The 20262-nt window shown below is 41.8% G+C and overlaps 1 protein-coding gene across 1 annotated transcript in view; it reads right to left on the bottom strand.

The window, feature by feature from the left end:
- ANOS1 (anosmin 1) overlaps window positions 1-20262 on the bottom strand; it is a 185081-nt gene that overhangs the window by 69066 nt on the left and 95753 nt on the right. The window contains exon 3 of the mRNA XM_039238559.1: window positions 3967-4029. Coding sequence (XP_039094490.1) covers window positions 3967-4029 — 63 coding nt within the window. The remainder of the gene's footprint in view (window positions 1-3966; window positions 4030-20262) is intronic.

The raw sequence follows: 20262 nt of genomic DNA, 5'->3' as shown, positions 1-20262 counted from the left end.
AATATAGCATAACCTCTCTATGTATCTGTCATGACCCAACAGGCTCTAAAAAATGACACAGGAAAAGTGATCCCTTATAATCTATAGAAGGAATCCTGAAAGATTCCTGCTCTAACACATTTAACCTGTTCATTTAAAGAATAGCATTTTTAACTCTAAGGCCTGAAAAGTAGCAAAAAACAGAATTGCGTGGATAATCAAATGAGAAGTTTGAGATCAATATGTGAGGAAGCCATGAACCAATTCTAGGTGTGTTAACATGCCTCCAAACCTCCCTTCCATGTAGGAAAATTTATTTTAGGACTAAAATGCCAAGACCAATCATGCTTTGTTGAGGAACGGGTGCTGGTGACACAGATTAGGAAGTAGCGACATTCTGACTGGGTAGGCAGGTTTTGTGAAACCGTTAGGGCCGCTGTTCTATTTTCTTTGGGCAGGAGTTTGAAACCTTTTTCTGTCAAAAGCCACACAGGAAGCAGTCAGCTCTCGGCCGTAACACAGAAGCTGCCACAGACAGTCCACGTGCAGCCACGTGTGGCTGTGCTCCTATACAAGTTTACTTATGAAAATGGGAGGCAGCCCAGTTTTGTTCTTGGGGCTGTGGTTCGCCTTAGAAGACGAATAAAGCCGAGACTCTTGCAAATAAACACATTGGGTCAAACGTATCTAAAAATTTGGCTGTTCCACTTGGCAGAAGAATGAAATCTAGAGTCCTTCTGAGTCTCAGCATTTACAAAGAGAAGTTAGGGTCACGAAAAGAGGGAGACTGTATGCACTCTTAGTAAGCAGGCTGATAACCGGGAGGAAGGGCAGGATCGTATCAGTTCTACCTTGGTGAATGAGTAGCCTCCAAAATGCTGCACCTTGGGTCAGTCCATCAGGTCTCCGTCTACTTCAACATAACTTATAGTCAGACATTACAGCAAAAGAGAAAGGAGACACAGAGCTGTACAAACGATCAACAGACCTCAAATCGAACAGTGAGGCTTGAGTTACTTAACTGTCGGGCTGAGGCATGCCCACAGAAGGCTCGTGTTAACTGGCCTCTATCTTTCCCACCTCTTGAGTTTCAATTACCCTCTCCTACTAGACTGGGCATCACCATTTGTACACGAGTCCCATTTTAACAAAGTGGGTTTGGTGCAGAAGCCTTCACGATTATTTCAGAGAGAACAGTATTATGGAGGCAGGCTGTCACATTTGGAATTTCCAGGGAGAGAGGTTTCAGATGACCTTCAGTTCTATCTTCCTTCTCGGGGATCAGAGGTAACAGTGTCACCCCAGAGTCACGGATGTTCAGGGGTAATGTGTTTATGAGGCAGACAATGTGGTACGTCTTGTTCTCAAGATGCTACCACATCGTATTTTAACTCGTATGGACTATGGTTTCTGTGTAGGAGAGAATTCAGAACACAAGTAGGAGTGCATGTTTGAGAACATACAAGACGCTGCCTCAGCTCATCACTTCTGTTCTATTCCTGATCACTGCACTGCTCTGTGCATCAAGGGGCCTGAACCATTTCTGTTTATTTGTTTTTTGGAGTGGATATGCCTTAGAGTGAGCCCCACAGAGTCATAAACCCCTGATGTCATCCCCTCTCTCTGCATATGTGTGTGTGTGTGTCTGTGTGTGTGTGTCTGTGTCTGTGTGAGTGTGTTTGGGGGTGAGAGGCTGTTGACTTGTTCTAACCTGCTGAATATGGCAAAGGGGAGGGGACGTCACTCCTGGGAATATGCTGTGTTTTACAAGACGTGGTCTCAGCAGACTGGCCATCAGGCTTCTGCTGGAGAACAGCCATGTCATGACCTGCCCGGGGTGGGAGGTGGGGGAGGCGCACACGGGAAGGAACTGAGAGTGGACCCCAGCCAACAGCCATCAAGACAACGGGACCTCAGTCCTCTAACCATAAGGAAATGGATTCTGCCACCAAAGGCCGTGAGCTTGTTAGCAGAGCATTGGCAGAAGCCGCTGAGCCCCCCAGACAAGAATGGAGTGCAGCAAACACCGTGGCTACAGCCTTTGTGGGGCCCGGAGGCAAAGAATGCGTTTGAGTCATGTCCAACTCCTGACCCACAAACACTGTGAGATAATAAATGGGTGTTGTTTTAAGCCACTAGGCTTGGGGGTAATTAGTTATGTACCGATAGATGACTAATAAGAGATACATTAAATTGAGTGCCAGGTCAGCATATGTTTTCAGGAAAAGTCTGGACTGAGTCCCTGAAGCAGCCGACATGTTTTAGGAAGATGGACGGGTAATACGTCAGCTCCCTGGAGGGAGGACAGAGACCAAGATTTATGCTATTCGGGAGCATCGCCATCCAGGAAAGGGCTGCATACAAAGACATATGAAGCTTCTACTTCTTTCCAATTTAACACTACATCACTAGCTTAGCTGGGATCATCCTTACAGAGCAAGTGGCTAAAAAACTCCACATATCTGCCAGTCCTATATATTATTTGAGGCATTTTAATGTTCACAATTACTAAGTGCTTCCAAACACTTCACTGACAGCAATCCTCGGGTCTGAAGGCAACACAGACAGCAGTACGTAAGAGTGTGCCAATCACCGATATTCTGGCCAGTCACGAAAAGAGAACAACTTGCAGAGCAAAACCAAAGTGAGATCAGGAAGACCGCATGTTGATCATGTTGGTAGCTGAGAAACACTTCCATTCCAGTTTTTTCTCCGACAATACTGAATGCCCTCCTAGGAGAACCCAGTTACACTAGCACCCTACAGAGCCGTCCAAGGCACGCCCGGCCACAGCCGCACTTGGATGCAGGGAAAGGTGTCAGGCTTGGTCTTTCTAGCTAGAGTGAGGGCATCTTACTTGCTGAGCCCCAGCTTCCCAGTGCATCCACACACAACTCTCATGGACTTGCTGTGTGGCTTTGGTTATGTCCACGTTTACCGGGAAGGTCAAGGATATCGGGACTGTGGAGACACTTTATCCTCCATAAAATTGATGGAGCTATTATTAGCCCAGCTCCAGGTTCATATTCTCAGAGTAGAATTTGTGTGCCCTCCCAGATGAAACATAGGCAAGAAGACCGCATGAAGACCTCATGCAGGGGAAGGCTGGACCGCTAGGTCTCTCTGGAGAAGCTCGGAAGAGCTTCCTGTCAGCCTCCAATTCGCTCAGAGAAGCCCCATAACATTACGTCCCTCTGACACCACTGAGCATCTCTCCTGGTTAGGTCCCCACGGCCCCCACGGGGCTTCCTGGACTGCCACAGTGGGCTCCTCAACCTTAGCTCTGTACGGGTCTCGTGGCTTCCCCATTCTTTCTTTGAGAGCACCCCGCGCTCAGCCCGACTCCCCTTCCTCCTGGCTGTGTCTGAGCACACAGCAGGCTGCATCAGACCCTGGGCCCGCGCTCTGCTCTGGTGGACACAGTCCAGTAGAGCGGCTCTTCCCCTCAGCAGCACAACGGGCAATTTTAGACACTAGCTTTCCAGGACAATCACACTGGAGAGCACAGGGCAAGTAAGATGCCTCCTATCCAGTTAAAAGTGGGTAAGCCTTCTGCCCAGGACGTGGGGTGAACCATGGCATGGGAATGTTGAGCACCCCACTACATATAAAATGGGTGTCTTCTCCCACCGGCAGGTAAACTTCAACATCGTGCTGACAATGACTTACAGAATATCCAGGAGGGCAGCCATAGCTGTACCTTTAAAAAGGTTCTAGACTCTAAATATACGTAGTAAAAGTTACTTCTGTGTGTCTGATTAATGAATAACGGAAGCAGTGGGTAGCTAGGTTTTAAGAAAACTCAGTAATGTTTTTCTTTTTTCTGTGAATACACACACACACAGACACACACCCATCCCCAAAGTAAACTGATCTCCCCAACCTGCAGAGAAACATGGGTGCCCTTCCACGCCAGTGATGCCGCCGAGCACATCCGATCTACGGCACGTGCTAAGGGTCCCCTGGGGGACCCGGGGGCCGTCTTACCTCGCAGAGGCTGTGACACTGCTCCTTCTGCACGTCCCAGGTGTCCTTGCATGGCTCCAGGCACTGGGAGAGAGTAACAGGAAGTCAATAAACAATGTGACAAGAAACAAGGCCAACGGAAGAAAACCTGCGCGCCTCGCTTTCCCGTGCCTGCTTGTGTGACTTAGCTCAGGAAAGCCGGCCCCTCAGCTCAATGCCGCGTGAGGGGAATCTGAACAGGGGCCTCCCTACACAGCAGGAACCAGAAAATGTGGATTTCAACACAACTGGAGAAAAGCTGCCCCGTTTGGAGATGCCATGTAGGGAAAGTAGTGACATTCACCATCAGGCAGAACAGTTTAGATGAGAAGAACTTGTATTCAGGAAGACATGTTTTCTAGGGGCACCTGCCTGGTTTGGTCAGTGGTGCGCACAACTCTTGATCTCCGGGCTGTAAGTTTGAGCCCCATGTTGGGCATAGAGATCACTTAACAGGCAATGAAGTCTTTTAAAAAAAGAAATGCTTTCTAAAGGTTGTTGTCACAGGTGAATTTTGCTTTTTCATAAACTCTACCATGAACTTGCTTTTCAACGGGCAACATAGGCCTATTTTCTATATTTCTATATATTCTCCTGCATGTGACTGGGTGAAGTTGCACTGTATTAAATACACATATATAACACATAATTGTTAACTAATGGCTTTAACTCAATGGATCTATCAGCATTAACATGTGTCCAGTTTAATTGCCCTGTCAAAAAATATTGAATACACCTATTTATGAAAGAAATATTAAGAATATATTAAGTCAATCTAAAAATATTAAACTCTCTGATATGAGAGTTTCAGAATACAGAATAAAGCCTGAATATATGTATAAAATCTATCATGTATATATATTTTTTTTAATAATTTTTTTAATGTTTTATTTATTTCTAGGAGAGAGAGAGAGACAGCATGAGCAGGGGAGGGTCAGAGAGAGAGGGAGTCACAGACTGAAACAGGCTCCAGGCTCTGAGCTGGCAGTCAGCACAGAGCCCGACGCGGGGCCCGAACCCACGAACCGCGAGATCATGACCTAAGCGAAAGTCGGACGCTTAACCGACTAAGCCACCCAGGCGCCCCTATCATGTATATATATTGAAACAAATCAAAGATAAAGCTAGGCTCCAGTGTTCAATAACAATCATAATAATGTTATATAGCATATATAATAGTACATATTATATATTAAATGCATATAATATAATAAAGATTATGGGATAAAGTATATACACATGATTAATATAGCTTACTGCTATACATAATACTAATATATAAAATATAGTACTATATTATACTATATAATAAAAATAACATTACATATATAATACATATAATATCTATCTAATTATATAATAAAAACTATATTACATAAAACTAATATAATATATAAAATATAGTAGTATTATAAAAATAGTACTATAGTACTATTATATAGTACTATATTACTTGTATACTACATACCTTATGTATACTATACTACTATACCATGGATCTATGTATACATACACACACACACATATGTATAGTGCAGCACTATATATACACTACATATGTCACATAAACTACAGTACTACAAATAATATATAGTACTGTATATACTATATATAACACATAACAGTAAGTAAGAGATAACACCTAGCCCTCATGGTTGAATTTAAAATGCTACATTAATACAATGGAGATTTGACTCTCAATTTTATGTTTTAAAGCAAGTTTTAATTAGTAAAAATTAATAGTCTGGGGCACCTGGGTGGCTTAGTCAGCAGAGCATTGGACCGTTGATTTCAGCTCAGGTCATAATCTCAGCGGTGTGAGATTTAGCCCCGCAGCGGGCTCTGTGATGGGCATTGAGCCTGCTTGGGGTTCTCTGTCTCTTCCTCTCCCTCTGCCCTTCCCCTGACTCACATGCTTACATGTGTGTTCTCTCTCAAAAAATTAACAGTCATGTAGCTAAACGTTAGTCATCTAAATATCAGCATACCCCTAGCTCCCATAAGGTCATTATTATTTTATCTACGATTATTTCATTATTGATAAATTTTTCAGCTAGGATCAAAATTCTCAGTTAAATTCTAGATATACATACTCTAGAATACAGGATATATACCGAGAATATTCACTGTCCTCGGCAGTCACCTCCCCTTGTGTTTGAAAATAAAGATCTAGTTCCAGGGTGCCCGGGTGGCTCAGTTGGTTGAGCGTCCGACTCTTGATTTTGACTCAGGTCATGATCTCACAGTTCATGAGCTCGAGACCCACACGGAGCTCTGTGCTGACCATGCAGAGCCTGCTTCAGATCCTCTGTCCCTCTCTCTGCCCCTCCGCCACTCGCTCTCTCTCACTCTCTATCAAAAATAAGCAAACACTTATAAGAAAGTAAATAAGTAAGTAAATAAATAAGATAGAGTTAAACTGTATGACTCTATGGTAACACTTCATTTGCAGGTATATCCATTGTCTTTTTTTTCAATCAAAAAAGTATATATACATATGAAAACAAAGTGCTGTCATGTGCCAACTATCAATCTGTCATGGTAATGCTGCTCGAAGTGTGATCAATGGCTGATACTATGAACCTCACCTTATAGTTTATCAGAAATGCAAATTCACAGCCTCTGCCCCTTGACCTAGAGTCAGAATGTCCAGGATGGAGCCAGGAATCCCTTGTAACAATTTCTCCGGGAAATCCTGATGTTTACTAAACTTTAAAAAGAACTGCCTTATTGTGGTACACTTTTCCCGAGAGATACTTGTATCGAATCATCACATTGTACAAGTTCAAGTTCTACAATGCTATGAATCCAACCTCAGTAAAGTGGGGGAGCAGGAAGAACGGCTACAGAATTTGACGTAAATAAAAGTTCACAATGTCTCTTGTTTTATTTTTTATTAAGAAAAATCTACTTCTTGTAAGAATATTTTAGATTTTATATTCTTTAGTGTTTCATAGGAACAAATCATTTTTTCAGTTATCTTTTTTTTTTAATTTTACTTTAGAAAGACAGATGGTGCCAAGTGTGTGTGTGTGGGGGGGGGATGGGGTGGGCAGAGAGAGAGGGAGACGGAGAGAATCCCAAGCAGGCTCCATACACAGCACAGAGTCTGATGTGAGGCTCCATCCCATGGCCCTGGGATCATGACCTGAGATGAAATTAAGAGCCGGACGCTCAACCAACTGAGCCACGCAAGCGCCCCTATTTTATTTGTAAAAACTTGAGCTCTTCCATGATACTTCTCTAAGGCCTACATGAGCGTGTCCCCATTTCACTGGTTTTCACCCTTCCCAAGGACATTAAAGCAAATGCACAGGCTTTGCCATTATCACAGCTCTAAAAGAACAACGGTTTCTAACAGCAATGAAATTGTTTACAAACTTGTCTACCCTACATGTTTTACGAGTTCCTTAAAGAGTTAGTCTTGTTTCCTGAAGGGATGTCTAGTTCCTTATCTTCAGAGCTCTCTGTATGTTTTTAGACATTGGTTCCTAGCCAAAAACATGTAGTTTTCATTTAATAAGTATATCTAGACCTAATTCCTTTGACGACTATCTGAAGATAGTAAATGATACTCTTCAGAATACCTTGAGATTTCATTCAGCTGAACACATGTCCCATCATGTTTGAGAACCAGTCAATATTTTCATGGACACAAGTTCAGCTATTTACAAATGAAGTCTTAGTCATTTCATTCAGGAAACATAGAACAAACATTCATTCCATATAAAACTGCTCAAGGCAATGTGGGCTAACAATGTCTCAGAATAATTATGTCATTCTAGCTTTGTATCATTACTAAAAATGTAAATTGTGAAAACACACTACTACTTATGCACTTACCTGCATTGTCACAACTACAGACATTGGTGCATTAAAAAGTTTCAACTTTTGGGGCACCTGGGTGGCTCAGTCGGTTGAGTGTCCGACTTCGGCTCAGGTCATGATCTCACAGTTCGTGAGTTCAAACCCCGTGTCAGGCTCTGTGCTGACAGCTCGGAGCCTAGAGCCTGCTTCGGATTCTGTGCCTCCCTCTCTCTCTCTCTGTCCCTCCCCCACTCGTGTGTGTGTGTCTCTCTCTCTCCCTCTCTCTCTCAAAAATAAATAAACATTAAAAAAAATTTTAAGTTTCAATCCTTTGAGATCTCCACAATTCTACATAATCCTATTCCTGACAGATTGTGGAATACCTTATACAAAACAAATATCATTTACAAAAACAGGCATACTTGTGAAATGCTAATGGAAGCAATACATAATGCACTTGTCTTCTTGTTAATCTGGAATCTCTCTGCCAAGGCCAGCATCAGTATATGCAATTCATTTAAAGTTCTATTTTAATTGCATGCTTGCCTCATTTCCAATAACCGGTAATCACCAGTGTCTAAAGATACATCACAAAATGTTATTAATGACAGTCAACATTTTCTTTTAATAATCCTCTGTGAAAAGTGTCTGACAAGAAAAGCCTGGATATAGAAATCTGAGTAAATCTTTGCAAGATAGATTTGCTAAAGCTGTATTTCTTTAGACTACTCTTAGCCAGGTAGAATGATTGCAATGAAAGCCAGAGAGGGGCAAACAAAATCCCAACCATTTCTCTCACACTTCAAACAAGAAGAAAAAGCATCCTGTTTCTCCAGATTTTTTTTTTTTTATAAAGGGGGTTTTGTCAAAAGAGGGAAGACTAAAATCTCATTTCCACAGGAAAAAGATTCCTACAAGCAGACAATTGCTTTGGAATTTACTACATATCACAACTATAAGTGCCCTGATCAAATGACAAAGAAACAAAAAAAAAAAAAAAGTTACTATTTTGGCAAGTGTCTTAAGCTTCCACACCTTAGGAAGATGAAGTCTGTTTAATTATTTCTTCCCACATTACTGCTTCATGCCAAATGAAGAAAAACTTCAAAATTCAGAGAAAATTTTAAAAAATCAGCTGACAAAGCTAATCACATAGATCATCTGGAAATTAGACACCAATTATTTTTCACTTCATCTAGAAAGGCACATTTGCAATTTCACTTCCTTTGATGCTAATTCTGTATTACATTTATATTTTGAAAGGCACAGTAATACAAAACATGTACATATGATATGCTACTAAAATGCTAAGCAATGAACACTGAAACGTTGTGACATTTTACTACAATATTCTTCATGTGCAGTGCCAGCTCAATAAACATCTGTTAAGCAAATGTATTGATAAATTGAAATGCTTTTGCCAGCAGTTCCTGGAACCGGCAAACTCAAATACATCCAGGGACCAAGCAGATAATGAGTAAGAGTAAAGGGGGATAAGTTATGATCAATGGGAATCCCAGGAAGAAATATAAAGCGGAGAGCTTACCCAATGACCAGGACACAAGTAGTGTCCACTGCCTTCTAGTTGTTGCCGAGAACCGCCCCACGTGCCACCCTTCTCAGAGACGTCAGGATACTGGCCCTACGTAAACCTTTCCAACTTCTAAAGGTACTGCACAGCACTGTATAGGTAATTTTATTGCAATTTACTTACAGCGTAAAATATTAGATACTTATTTTAATTGCTCTGAGTAAGTGGTTTTGAAACGGGAGTAATTTTGTCCTCTCAGGGACCATTTGGTGGTATAAGTAGATGGTTTTGTTTGTAACAACTGAGGAGAAAGGTACTAGCTTCTAGCTCGCAGAGGCCAGGGACGCTGCTTAAACATCATCCAACACACAGGATAGTCCCCACCATCCCCCCACCAACATGATAAAAAAAAATTTATCTGGCTCCAAGTTCAGTAGTGCTGAAGCTGAGAAATTTCTTAAAAAAAAAAAAAAAAAAAAAAAAAGCAACAGAAATGCACTGGATTAGTCCTAATAACAGAGTTGATCCAGAGAAACAAGCAGCCCAGGAGAGAAGAGGAAAGGTTAACTCAGAACTGTCACCTCTAATTATGCCAGTTTTACATGTTTTGGTTGCATCCATCCTTCTAAGACATCGTTTTGACAATGTGAGTTCTCTGACAAAATTAGACAATAAGTATCCCATTAAGCCCCAAATATACAGCTTTATATACAAAACATCTGGTCAACCAGCAAATCCTGCCTAGCCAACTTCTTCAGCCTCCTATGACTTGCTTTTCTGGGAAGCTGGTCTCTTTTCTGTTTCCCAAAAGCAAGATCTCTCAACTTCCATTGAGTTATGATATTTCTTCCTTAAAGAGAGTCTATTCTGTCCCTCTCCACTCTGACCAACAGCTATTTCAAACCACCTGCCTTTGTCCACTGTTACCTACACAGCACCTGCTGGATCCCCGTCTACAACTCAAGCACTCCCCCAAGAATTCTCACATTTTATTTCTGAGTTATTCATGGAGACCATGAGTTCTACTGAAGTCTAACTACCTCCAATTGACTATAAACTCCTTCGGGGGGCTTGTGTCTGCTCGCTGTTTATAAGCCTTCTTCAAAAGGCATGTGGGAGTGAGCACACACGCAAGAGAACAGATTCTCAGGAACATCCCCTGCACCAGAACAGTGCAGTCAGCACAGAACAAGGGCACAGAAAGCCTGGCTGTGAGCCTATCTCTGCCAGGTGTCTAAGCTATACCGGTGCAAAAATCATATAGGTGGTTTAGCCTCCATGGGGTAACTCAACTATGAGAATGCAGTCGTTCGTACTGTCAGGAAGTTTACTGAATGTCGAAGAGTCCCAGAACCCTTATGGATTTGTAAAGGACTCCTGAAATTATGTGTTGAGTGGTGCCTCATCACAACAGATCTGCGGAGGTATGTAAAATTAGGTACTGATATTCATACACGTTAGAGAGAAGAAACTGCGGTTTAGAGCGGTTGAGTACACAAAGGAAATGACTATGGTGGAAACTTCCAGAACTGAAAGTTGGACCCTATGCTCTGGCACACTCAAAGGAATGTTATTTCCATTATAGAACACTGTGCTATTCAGGCCACCTGCTACAAAGACTTCATGAGATAACGTATGTGAAAGGGATTTGGACACTGAAAAGCACTTCGCAAATCTGTAAGGTTACTGAAGTACTATGACCTCAGAAAGGCTTCAGCTCCAAAATGCTCTAGGTGTTACAAACTCCAAGGTACTTATGAAATCGTAACCAATAAGACAGTATTTCATATCAAAGACAAAGGTATTCAACTCCTACGAGCCAAAGTACTGACAAAGAGGGAAATTATTGCTACCGCTTTGTTGAACCTCCGTCTGGACAGGTTAGCACAAATTTCCATACCTTACATTTAACCAAACACTTCCATAAAGCGAAATTATACTACCTTATATTACATTACCAGCAAAGGAAGTCATATTACTTAACTAGAAATTACAATAAATTCTGAAGCACAAAAGGTTGCTATAAAATTCAAATTTTCACTCATGTCCAATAATCAAGGAAATAGAACCCATAATTACATCATATTAAATAAATAGAACCCATGGTTAAAACAAAGCAACCAGCATTCTGCACAATCCAATGCGTTCAAATTAACATCTGCTAAATCAACAAATAAGGATTAGTATTTCCTATGCGCAATGTATTCATCTAGTCTCCAAGATGAGGGAAAATGTGGCAGTCACTCTGCCCTAAAGCAGTATATAATCTCCATGGGAGAAAAGCATGTAAATAAGTCTAAAGCAATGAAGCATAAAATAACCAAGAGAAGAATGTGCCAGAACACACTAAAGAAGTGATATGTATTTCCATATGGGATAATTGGAGAGAATTTTATAGAATTGAGGACTCATGAATTAACTTAGAAAGAGGGGTAGGACTTGAGTAATTTTAGCAGATCTGGGGCGTGGATGATAGATGTGGGGGAACTTGGTGCAGGACAGCTAAAAGAAGAGAAGGCATGGTAAAACACAAGGCCAGAAACATGGCCCTTGGAATTCAGTCAGAAACCACCAAGGCTCCTAGAATGGAGCGGTCCTTGCCTCACTTTGTGTTTAAGACGACTTGAGTATTGGGGCAATATAAAGATTTACAAAATATACATATTTGGTCCTTCAGATGGCCAAAATATATTTGCCAGATATATTTAATCTTCGTCCACAGTTCCTGCAAATGGTTCAAAGCCATAAAGGTGGTGTCTTGTTATTAATGAAGGAGACTTTAGGAACCCCACCCCCCCAACCACCACCAAAGGGCAGGGGCTGATTAACAGGTGGACCGATCACGTGATCAGAAAGTTGGAAGTTTCAGTCTTACCCCCTGACTTCTGGGGAAGGCAGAGGGGCTGGAGACTGAATAGGCTACTACTTGGTCAGTCTGGCTATGTAATGTGATGGAGCCTTCATAGAAACAAAACAGGACAGGGGTACCTGGCTGGCTAAGTCAGAAGAACACACGAATCCTGATGTTGAGGGCCTAAGTCCAACCCATGTTGGGTGTCGAGATTACTTAAAGAAGTAAATAAACTTTTTTTTTTTTTTAAGAAGTAAATAAACTTTAAGAAAAACACACAAGAGGTCCATTTTTTAAAATCCTTTCCAGACATCTCTCACACTTGGACAAGCAGAACTCTTTCATGTGCCACAGAGCTGGGCCCCACACTTGAAAAGAACAGAGGATCCTTTGTTGGGGACCCTGCCCTATGTATCTCTTCACCTGCCTGTTGAAGAGGGTTTTTTTTTTTTTAAAGTTTTATTTATTTACTTTGAGAGAGAGAGAAACCATGAGTATGTACATGGGAGGGGCAGAACGAGAGGGAGAGAGGATCCCAAGCTGGCTCCATGCTGTCAGCACGGAGTCTGACTCAGGGTTCTATCTCCAGAACCATGAGATCATGACCTGAGCGGAGATCAAGGGTCCAACACTTAACCGACTGAGCCACCCATGCACCCCCTGTATCATATATTTAATAAACTGGTTAATGTGAACGCTTCCCTGAGTTCTGTGAAATGAATCAAACCCCAGGAGGGAGCTGTGGGGATCTCCTATCTATCGCCAGTCTAGATTTGGCATCGGCCTAAGAAGCTGAAGATGAGCTGCGTGGTCTTGTAGCAACTGTGGGATCTGATGCTACCTCCCTGTAGTGTCCAAATTGAGTTGAATTAATTCTGAGACACGCTTCTGGTGTCTGGAAATTGTGCTTGGTGCTGTGGGAGGGGTGCAACGCCCACATTGTAATTGGGTCCAGGAACCCTGAAAGAGCTGAAATAGGAGCTGGATGACAGAGGTGAAGTCTTGCAGCAAATGAAACCAGAGCAGTTTTTACAATGTCTCCCAAAGGTCTGTCCACCCTTTATTGGGTCAATATGGCATCTGGATGGCGGAGGACACCGGAAACAGGGAAAAGGAACATGAACCCACGGAAGGCAACGCAGGGCTGCAAGGTCATGGGCACGATTACACGTTTGCCTTCAGACAGGCATGAGGGAGAAACGAGAACAGGAAAGCAACCCAATAGTTCTTTTTTTTTTTTTTTATTTGTTAAAGTTTATTTATTTCTTTTCTTTTTTTTATTTGTTAAAGTTTATTTATTTCTTTTTTTTTATTTGTTAAAGTTTATTTATTTCTTTTCTTTTTTTTTTTTTTTTACAAATAGTTTATTGTCAAATTAGTTTCCACACAACACCCAGTGCTCATCCCCACAAGTGCCCTCCTCCATGCCCATCCCCCCTCCCCCCCACATCCATCAGTCCTCAGTTTTTGTCAGCATGCAAGAGTCTCTCATGGTTTGCCTCTCTCCCTTTCCCCCACCATTTCCGCCCTTCTTCTCCCCCTTGTTCCTCCGTTAAGTTCCTCCTGATCCTCCTATACGTGCAAACATATGGTATCTGTCCTTCTCTGCCTGACTTATTTCGCTCAGCAGAACACCCTCAAGGTCCACCCATGTTGCTACACGTGGCCAGATTTCATTGTTTCTCATTGCCATGTAGTATTCCATGGTATAGATAAACCACATCTTCTTGATCCATTCATCTGTTGATGGACACTTAGGCTCTTTCCATGTTTTGGCTATTGTTGAGAGTGCTGCTATGGACATTGGGGTACATGTGCTCCTATGCCTCAGCATTTCTGTATCCCTTGAGCAACCCAATATTTCTAACCTCAATCTGAAAGGAACCCATGGTGTCCATCAGACGGAGCATGTGGGAGAAACCAACATGGAGCAGTTAACCGTCGAGTGTTTCATGTGAGGAGTTCAAGGCATCCAGTGGATGTACACAAAGGAGTGCCCCACAAGCTACTGCAACTGTGGACAAGGAGTTTTGGAGAAAGGTTGAAGAAATGATGAGCATTTCTAAGTTTCTCTGCTTTTCCTCTCTATACCATCCATCCATCCATCCATCCATCCATCCATCCATCCATCCATTCATTCCTTTTTTAAGTATTTGCAGAATTCATCTACCACAGTGTCATGCTAGGTGATGGGTCTGCTACATCTATGAACTACACACAAAAAAACTTTCTCCAAGTTCTGTTAAGACTAGAAAGGAAAGAAGGAAGAAGGAAAGAAAGACACAGAGTGAGGGAGGGAGAGGGTAAAAAAGAGGGGAGGGAGGGAGGAAGGAAGGAAGAAAGATGTGTTTTTTTATTAGCAAAAGTCCACTCTACATGTGAAAAAGGAAATACAGAAAATATGAAGATTAGGGTGTCGACAGTTTGGGGAGTCGGGATATCCAAGAGCTACAATGGCAACACTAAGGAGATCTCATAGTTCAGCAAAAATGCTTTTCTTCACCCTCTTTTTTTTGTGAACAGGAGACTGGAACCCAAGGAGATATAAATGTTGGAACATGTTGGTGAAGAGAAGGAAGGGATGAGTCAAGATGGAAGAGAAACAGGAAATAATCAATTGATCCAGGTCCCAGAGAATGTTTCAGAGGCTACAATATGAAAACATAGAATTTAGAGAGGCAAGGAACCTCTGATGGTTATCTATCCCAACCCTACATCCTCCAGATTCAGAAACTAAAATATCTTCATAGAGGCAATGGCTGGTCAGCAGGATATTGGTCCACGGCTCCACCTATGATTGGATACAGGTCCTTCAATTCCACTGTTCAGCTTAGAGGATGTAACAATTTGGATGTAGAGATACAAGACAATGGTCAATAGTAGCTGTTCCAGTGAGAGTTTTCCAGTATGGTGAGAAAGTGATCAGATGTGAGTACCCTTTTTCTAAGTGTAATTCTGGCAGTTGAGCTTCAGAGGTCTCAGAGGGAAGGGCACAGAAGTGGATCATTCCTACCAGGTCTGAGGACAAGAGACGGATCCTTAGAGTCAGCTTAATCTGGAGGAGAATTCCTCATCTACCACGCGCTACGCCTTTTCTCCCCAATAGAGTTTTACTTTAACCTCTCTGAACCATATGTTTGTGACACAGAAAAGAGTGGAATCATATTTGCCAAAGAGGATCATGTTGAAATTAATTTTCCAAAGACAACCTTTTAAAATACCCACACAAAGTAGATGCTCAGTCAATCTGGTTCCCTTCCATTTCCAGAGAACCAGTAAAAAGAATTTTAGTTCTTTCATATTTCCCTGCCTTTTTTCTTTTAACTGAAGAAAATACCAACTTCTTTTCATTCCAGTCTCTCAAACATGTTCCAATAATTGTTTTTAAAGTGCCTTTTTTTTTTTTTTTTTTTGCTAAAATTCCAATAGCTATGTTTGGGTGGGGTGGTAATATTCTTCTGTGTGGCCAGAAGGTGGGATCAAAAGGAAAAATGTGACACTAGGGCACTGTGCATTTTGTAGGACATATGGTATGCTTTCACACAAAAGAATTTTCTGTTGAATAATAGAAAAGCAAATAATAGTTTATATTTAATTTTTGTCTGCACTGTTGCCTGGATAGAAGGAGTAAGTTCTGGCTTCCACACATAAACACACACAAAAATCCAACTTTTCGTTTCAGACAAGTATATATTCATAGCATATAATAATGCTATCAACAGAAGTTTCCAAAAACCATTTCTGTTTTCTAAATTAATGGCAGCAATTTCTATGGGAAACTGTAGATCTGGTTTTTAGATGAAGTGGGTTTTTTTTCAATATATCCTAAAATATGTGCACCCGACTGCCTTTAGAAGTATTCATGGACTCCCTCCAGCTCTAAATTGGTATAGAAATTGTTAACAATCCTGTGTGTCGAAAAGTGCGCTGCATCTTGCCAAAGTAATGAAATCTTTTGGCAGACATCCTATGGAAGTACAGTTGAACAATCATTAGAGCCTAAACCACAGAGGATTAGCGTGCCAACCCAGCACAACGCTACGCCTTAGACATTTCATATCGCAAATCAACTTTCTTTGAAATGATCAAAGGATAATTCCTCTCCCACCGTGATGTTTATCTACAAATCTGGGCTTCCTTTTATCACGACTATTTCTCACCATAAAGGGAACTCTGACATCAGAAGTGTTTTTTTAAATTTCAGCGAAGGTGTTTGCAAACAAACAAAAAGAAAACAATGGAAATGGGAAAATGACATTCATCAAGGTAGAACCTTCTCCGGTTGTAGTTCTTTCTCACCTAAACTATGTTCTTATGCATATCATTAACTGTCTGGAGGCAGACAGGTCATGGAATGCTGTTTCACTGAAGACCACAAATGCTTTCTTAGCGTCCAGATATTCTGCCGGATCTTCTGCTATGGAATTTTTTCATAGCGCTGTAGTTTCAAATACTATTTTCATGGTAATTTCTCACATCAAAAAGATACTCATGACAAAGAGGAAGTCACAACTTTACAGTGGAGAGCCATGCAGAGGCTGCCTTAATGAGGTAATGAAGGTACCTTCTCTAGGAATTAGAGAGGCACCACATCACCACAGGAAATATCAATCAAATCCACAATGAGGCTCCTTCTATGAAGCAACAAACCTCTAGTCTTAAAAAATCCTAACTTTGTGAAAGACCAAGAAAGAGTGAAGAACACTTCCAAACTAAAGGGGACTAAAGATCGGTAACAAGGAAATGCAAAGCATGATGGGGGGGGGGGGGGGGGCAGATCCTGAATCGGACAAAACAATGCTATGAAGGACATTACAGGCACCACAGGGAACATTTAAAAGCTGACTATAGGGGCGCCTGGGTGGCTCAGCCGGTTGAGCGTCCAACTTCGGCTCAGGTCATGATCTCACGGTTCGTGGGTTCCAGGCTCGCGTCGGGCGCTGTGCTGACAGCTAGCTCAGAACCAACAGCCTGCTTCAGGTTCTGTATCTCTCTCTCTCTGACCCTCCCCTGCTCACGCTGCCTCTCTCTCTCTCTCTCTCTCTCTCAGAAATAAATAAAACATTAAAAAAATTTTAAATAAAAAGATGAGCTGACTATATATGGAACAGCATTACATCCATGTTAATTTCCCTGAATTTTATAATTCCACAGTAAGAGATGCGTGCTGAAGCACTGGGGAGTAAATGAGTCATCCTGTCTGCAACTTATTCTTAAATGGTTGAAAAAAGTAGTAATAGATATGAGGGCATACATGCATATAATTTTTCATGTATACATAGAAAAAAGGTGATAAAGCAAATATACCACACACACACACACAAAGTTAACAACTGTCAAATATTAAAAAAAAAAAAGGGGGGGGCGCTTGGGTGGCTTAGTTGGTTAAGCGTCTGACTTTCGCTTAGGTCATGATCTCACGGTTCGTGGGTTTGAGCCCCGCGTCAGGCTCTGTGCTGACAGCCAGCTCAGAGCCTGGAGCCTATTTCAGAGTCTGTATCTCCCTCTCTCTCTGACCCTCCCCTGCTCACGCTGTCTCTCTCTCTCTCTCCTAGAAATAAATAAAAATATTTAAAAAAAAAAAAGTTAACAACTGTCAAATCTAGATTGGCGTCAGCATCTGACACCTGGGACCAAGGGCATCGGGGTGGCTCAGACGGTTAAGCATCTCACTCTTGATTTCAGCTCCGGTCATGATCTCATGGTTCATGGGTTCGAGCCCAGCATGGGGCTACGCACTGACAGGGTGAACCCTGCCTAGGATTCTCTCTCTCTTTGCCCCTGCCCTGCTCACATTGTCTCAAAAATAAATAAACATTAGAAAGAAAAAAAAAGACAGGGATGGAATCTAGCACACCATCTGTTTTGGTAAAGAAAATTTACTGGAGCACAGCCACACCCATTCATGTACATACTATCTGTGGCTACGACAGTTGACTTGACTAGTTGCGACAGAGACCTTATGTACAAGAAGCCAAAAAATATTTACTCGTCTGTCACAGAAAGTTTGCTGTACCCTGATTTAGATAAGAAGTATGTGGGAATCCTTTGTACTATTCTCATGTTTTTTCTGAGTTTTAATAATCAAGTTAAACACTAGAAATACAGAAAGTAATCTTAAAATGACTTGAAAGCTCAAAAATTGGAAATTTTCTTCATCTGCCATCATTACAAATCTATTATGGACATATATCTATTAGCAAAGGAGGAATGAAAATCATAAAGTTGCCATCGATGGGCTTATTTAAATAAGGAAGAGGGGAGATTTAACAGACAAATGCTTCAGGTCTGAAAAGCCAAATCAACCACCCATCTTTCTCCAATACTGACCCCCAGGCAATCAGAATAACTCAAAAAACCTGTGCCAGCTATTAGCCGGGACTTAGAGACTGAATTAAGGAGAGCCACGTTGAGCACCCAGAATCTCAAGGTTTCACTCTGTAGCATTTTGCACAGCCTGGAATCACCAGAGCATCCCGCAGGCTTAAACAGCTAGACCCCACCTCCTGAGTGAAAGCCAGAATTTAATCTGCACAGCATGCTTTTGACACCACAGAGCCCCCAGGTTAAAGAACTTCTCCTTGACATGCTTCAAGCTGAATGGAGATTAGGATTTCCATCACTTCATGCTACATTTAAAAGCTTATGCAAGTCTAGCATTGATCCTTATCTCCTTATGTATTTTTTCTACACATTTTCTTAACAACACACAATTCCTAAGAAATCATGTAATTGCCAGTGTTGGAGAACCGTGTCAATCGTATTCCCAAGCTGGGTGGCCTTGTGTCCTTTCTTCCTGTGCTGTTGACCTTACAAAACGTTGCACACGTCACAGAAGGAATTAGATTTTATTATCTGTCCCCATGTAAAATCTCACAGAGATACTTTTCAATAGCTTATATGTGTTGTGAGTTAATAAGACTGTTTCCATCAGCCATACAAGAATGGCATAGGCAGATACACACTGTCGGCTTATTATTTCCAAGAAATTAAATCTGCGCCTGAAAGGTGAGTGACTGTAGCAGGTTCTAAGAGACAACTGAAAAGCAAGTCCTTATTTAGACAAATCAGCAAGACCGTCAACACCAATCCATTTCAGAGAGAAGTGGTCTGTAACATTGACAGCTTAATATCTTGTCTGTGTGGTTTGGCTGTCTGACCTGTCAAGCTCAAGGAAGGCATGGCGTGCTCTTGAAAGGACCAGGGAACGGAGACTCAGAAGGACTTTCATGCTTCCTGTCTCCCTTGCCAGATCAAATCACCCCAGCTTTGTCTACATGAAAGCGCCTCGAAGACATTAGTGCATCCCTCAACAAACCCATTCAGTTTGGCATTATGTGGTAGGTCTGCTCGAAATTAACAAGTGAGCCACAATATTCATAACTTTCCAGAAGCTAGAAAGAAAACACTGCCATAGAGGGTATATATTAGTTATGGATGGGAAGCCCTATTTATATAGAACATATTTAACCTTTAGTCCAAACTCAGAACTCACACAATCTCATTTGGATATTTGATTTTGTTCTTCCTTTGCTCCCAAAAGACTGATACTGAGTTTCCTGTGTCCAACAGAATGACATCATAATAAGATAACAATTGAAGCTACTTATGAACCCATTCACAACTAGCAGCAATTGAAACTCAGTAAGTGTGGATCACAGTGAAGGTTTGTTTAAGGCTTCTAGTCTTTCAGGGGCACTTGGGTGGTTCAGTCGTTTTACCATCCGACTTCAGCTCAGGTCATCATCTCGCATTCCGTGAGTTCGAGCCCTACATCGGGCTCTGCGCTGACAGCTCAGAGCCTGGAGCCTGCTTTGGATTCTGTGTCTCCCTCTCTCTGCCCCTCCCTTGCTGGCACTCTATCTTTCTCTCACACACACAAATAAACAGATATTTAAAAAAAATTTTTTTTTTAGAAAAGGCTCCTAGTCTTTCAGATTTTGCAGAGCCTAGAATGGCTTTCGTTGTACTGTGGGCAATGTAGACATGGGTTTCTCATGCTACTTTCCCTCATAACTTCCTTGACCTGAAACACATAATTAAGAATTCAACCACAGAGGCACCTGGGAGGCTCAGCCGGTTAAGTGTC

This window comes from Hyaena hyaena, unplaced genomic scaffold, assembly GCF_003009895.1.
Source record: "Hyaena hyaena isolate Hyena2069 unplaced genomic scaffold, ASM300989v1 scaffold_142, whole genome shotgun sequence".
NCBI lineage: Eukaryota > Metazoa > Chordata > Mammalia > Carnivora > Hyaenidae > Hyaena > Hyaena hyaena.
The sequence above is the reverse complement of the archived record's forward strand: the minus strand, read 5'-3'. Positions and strand labels throughout refer to the sequence as shown.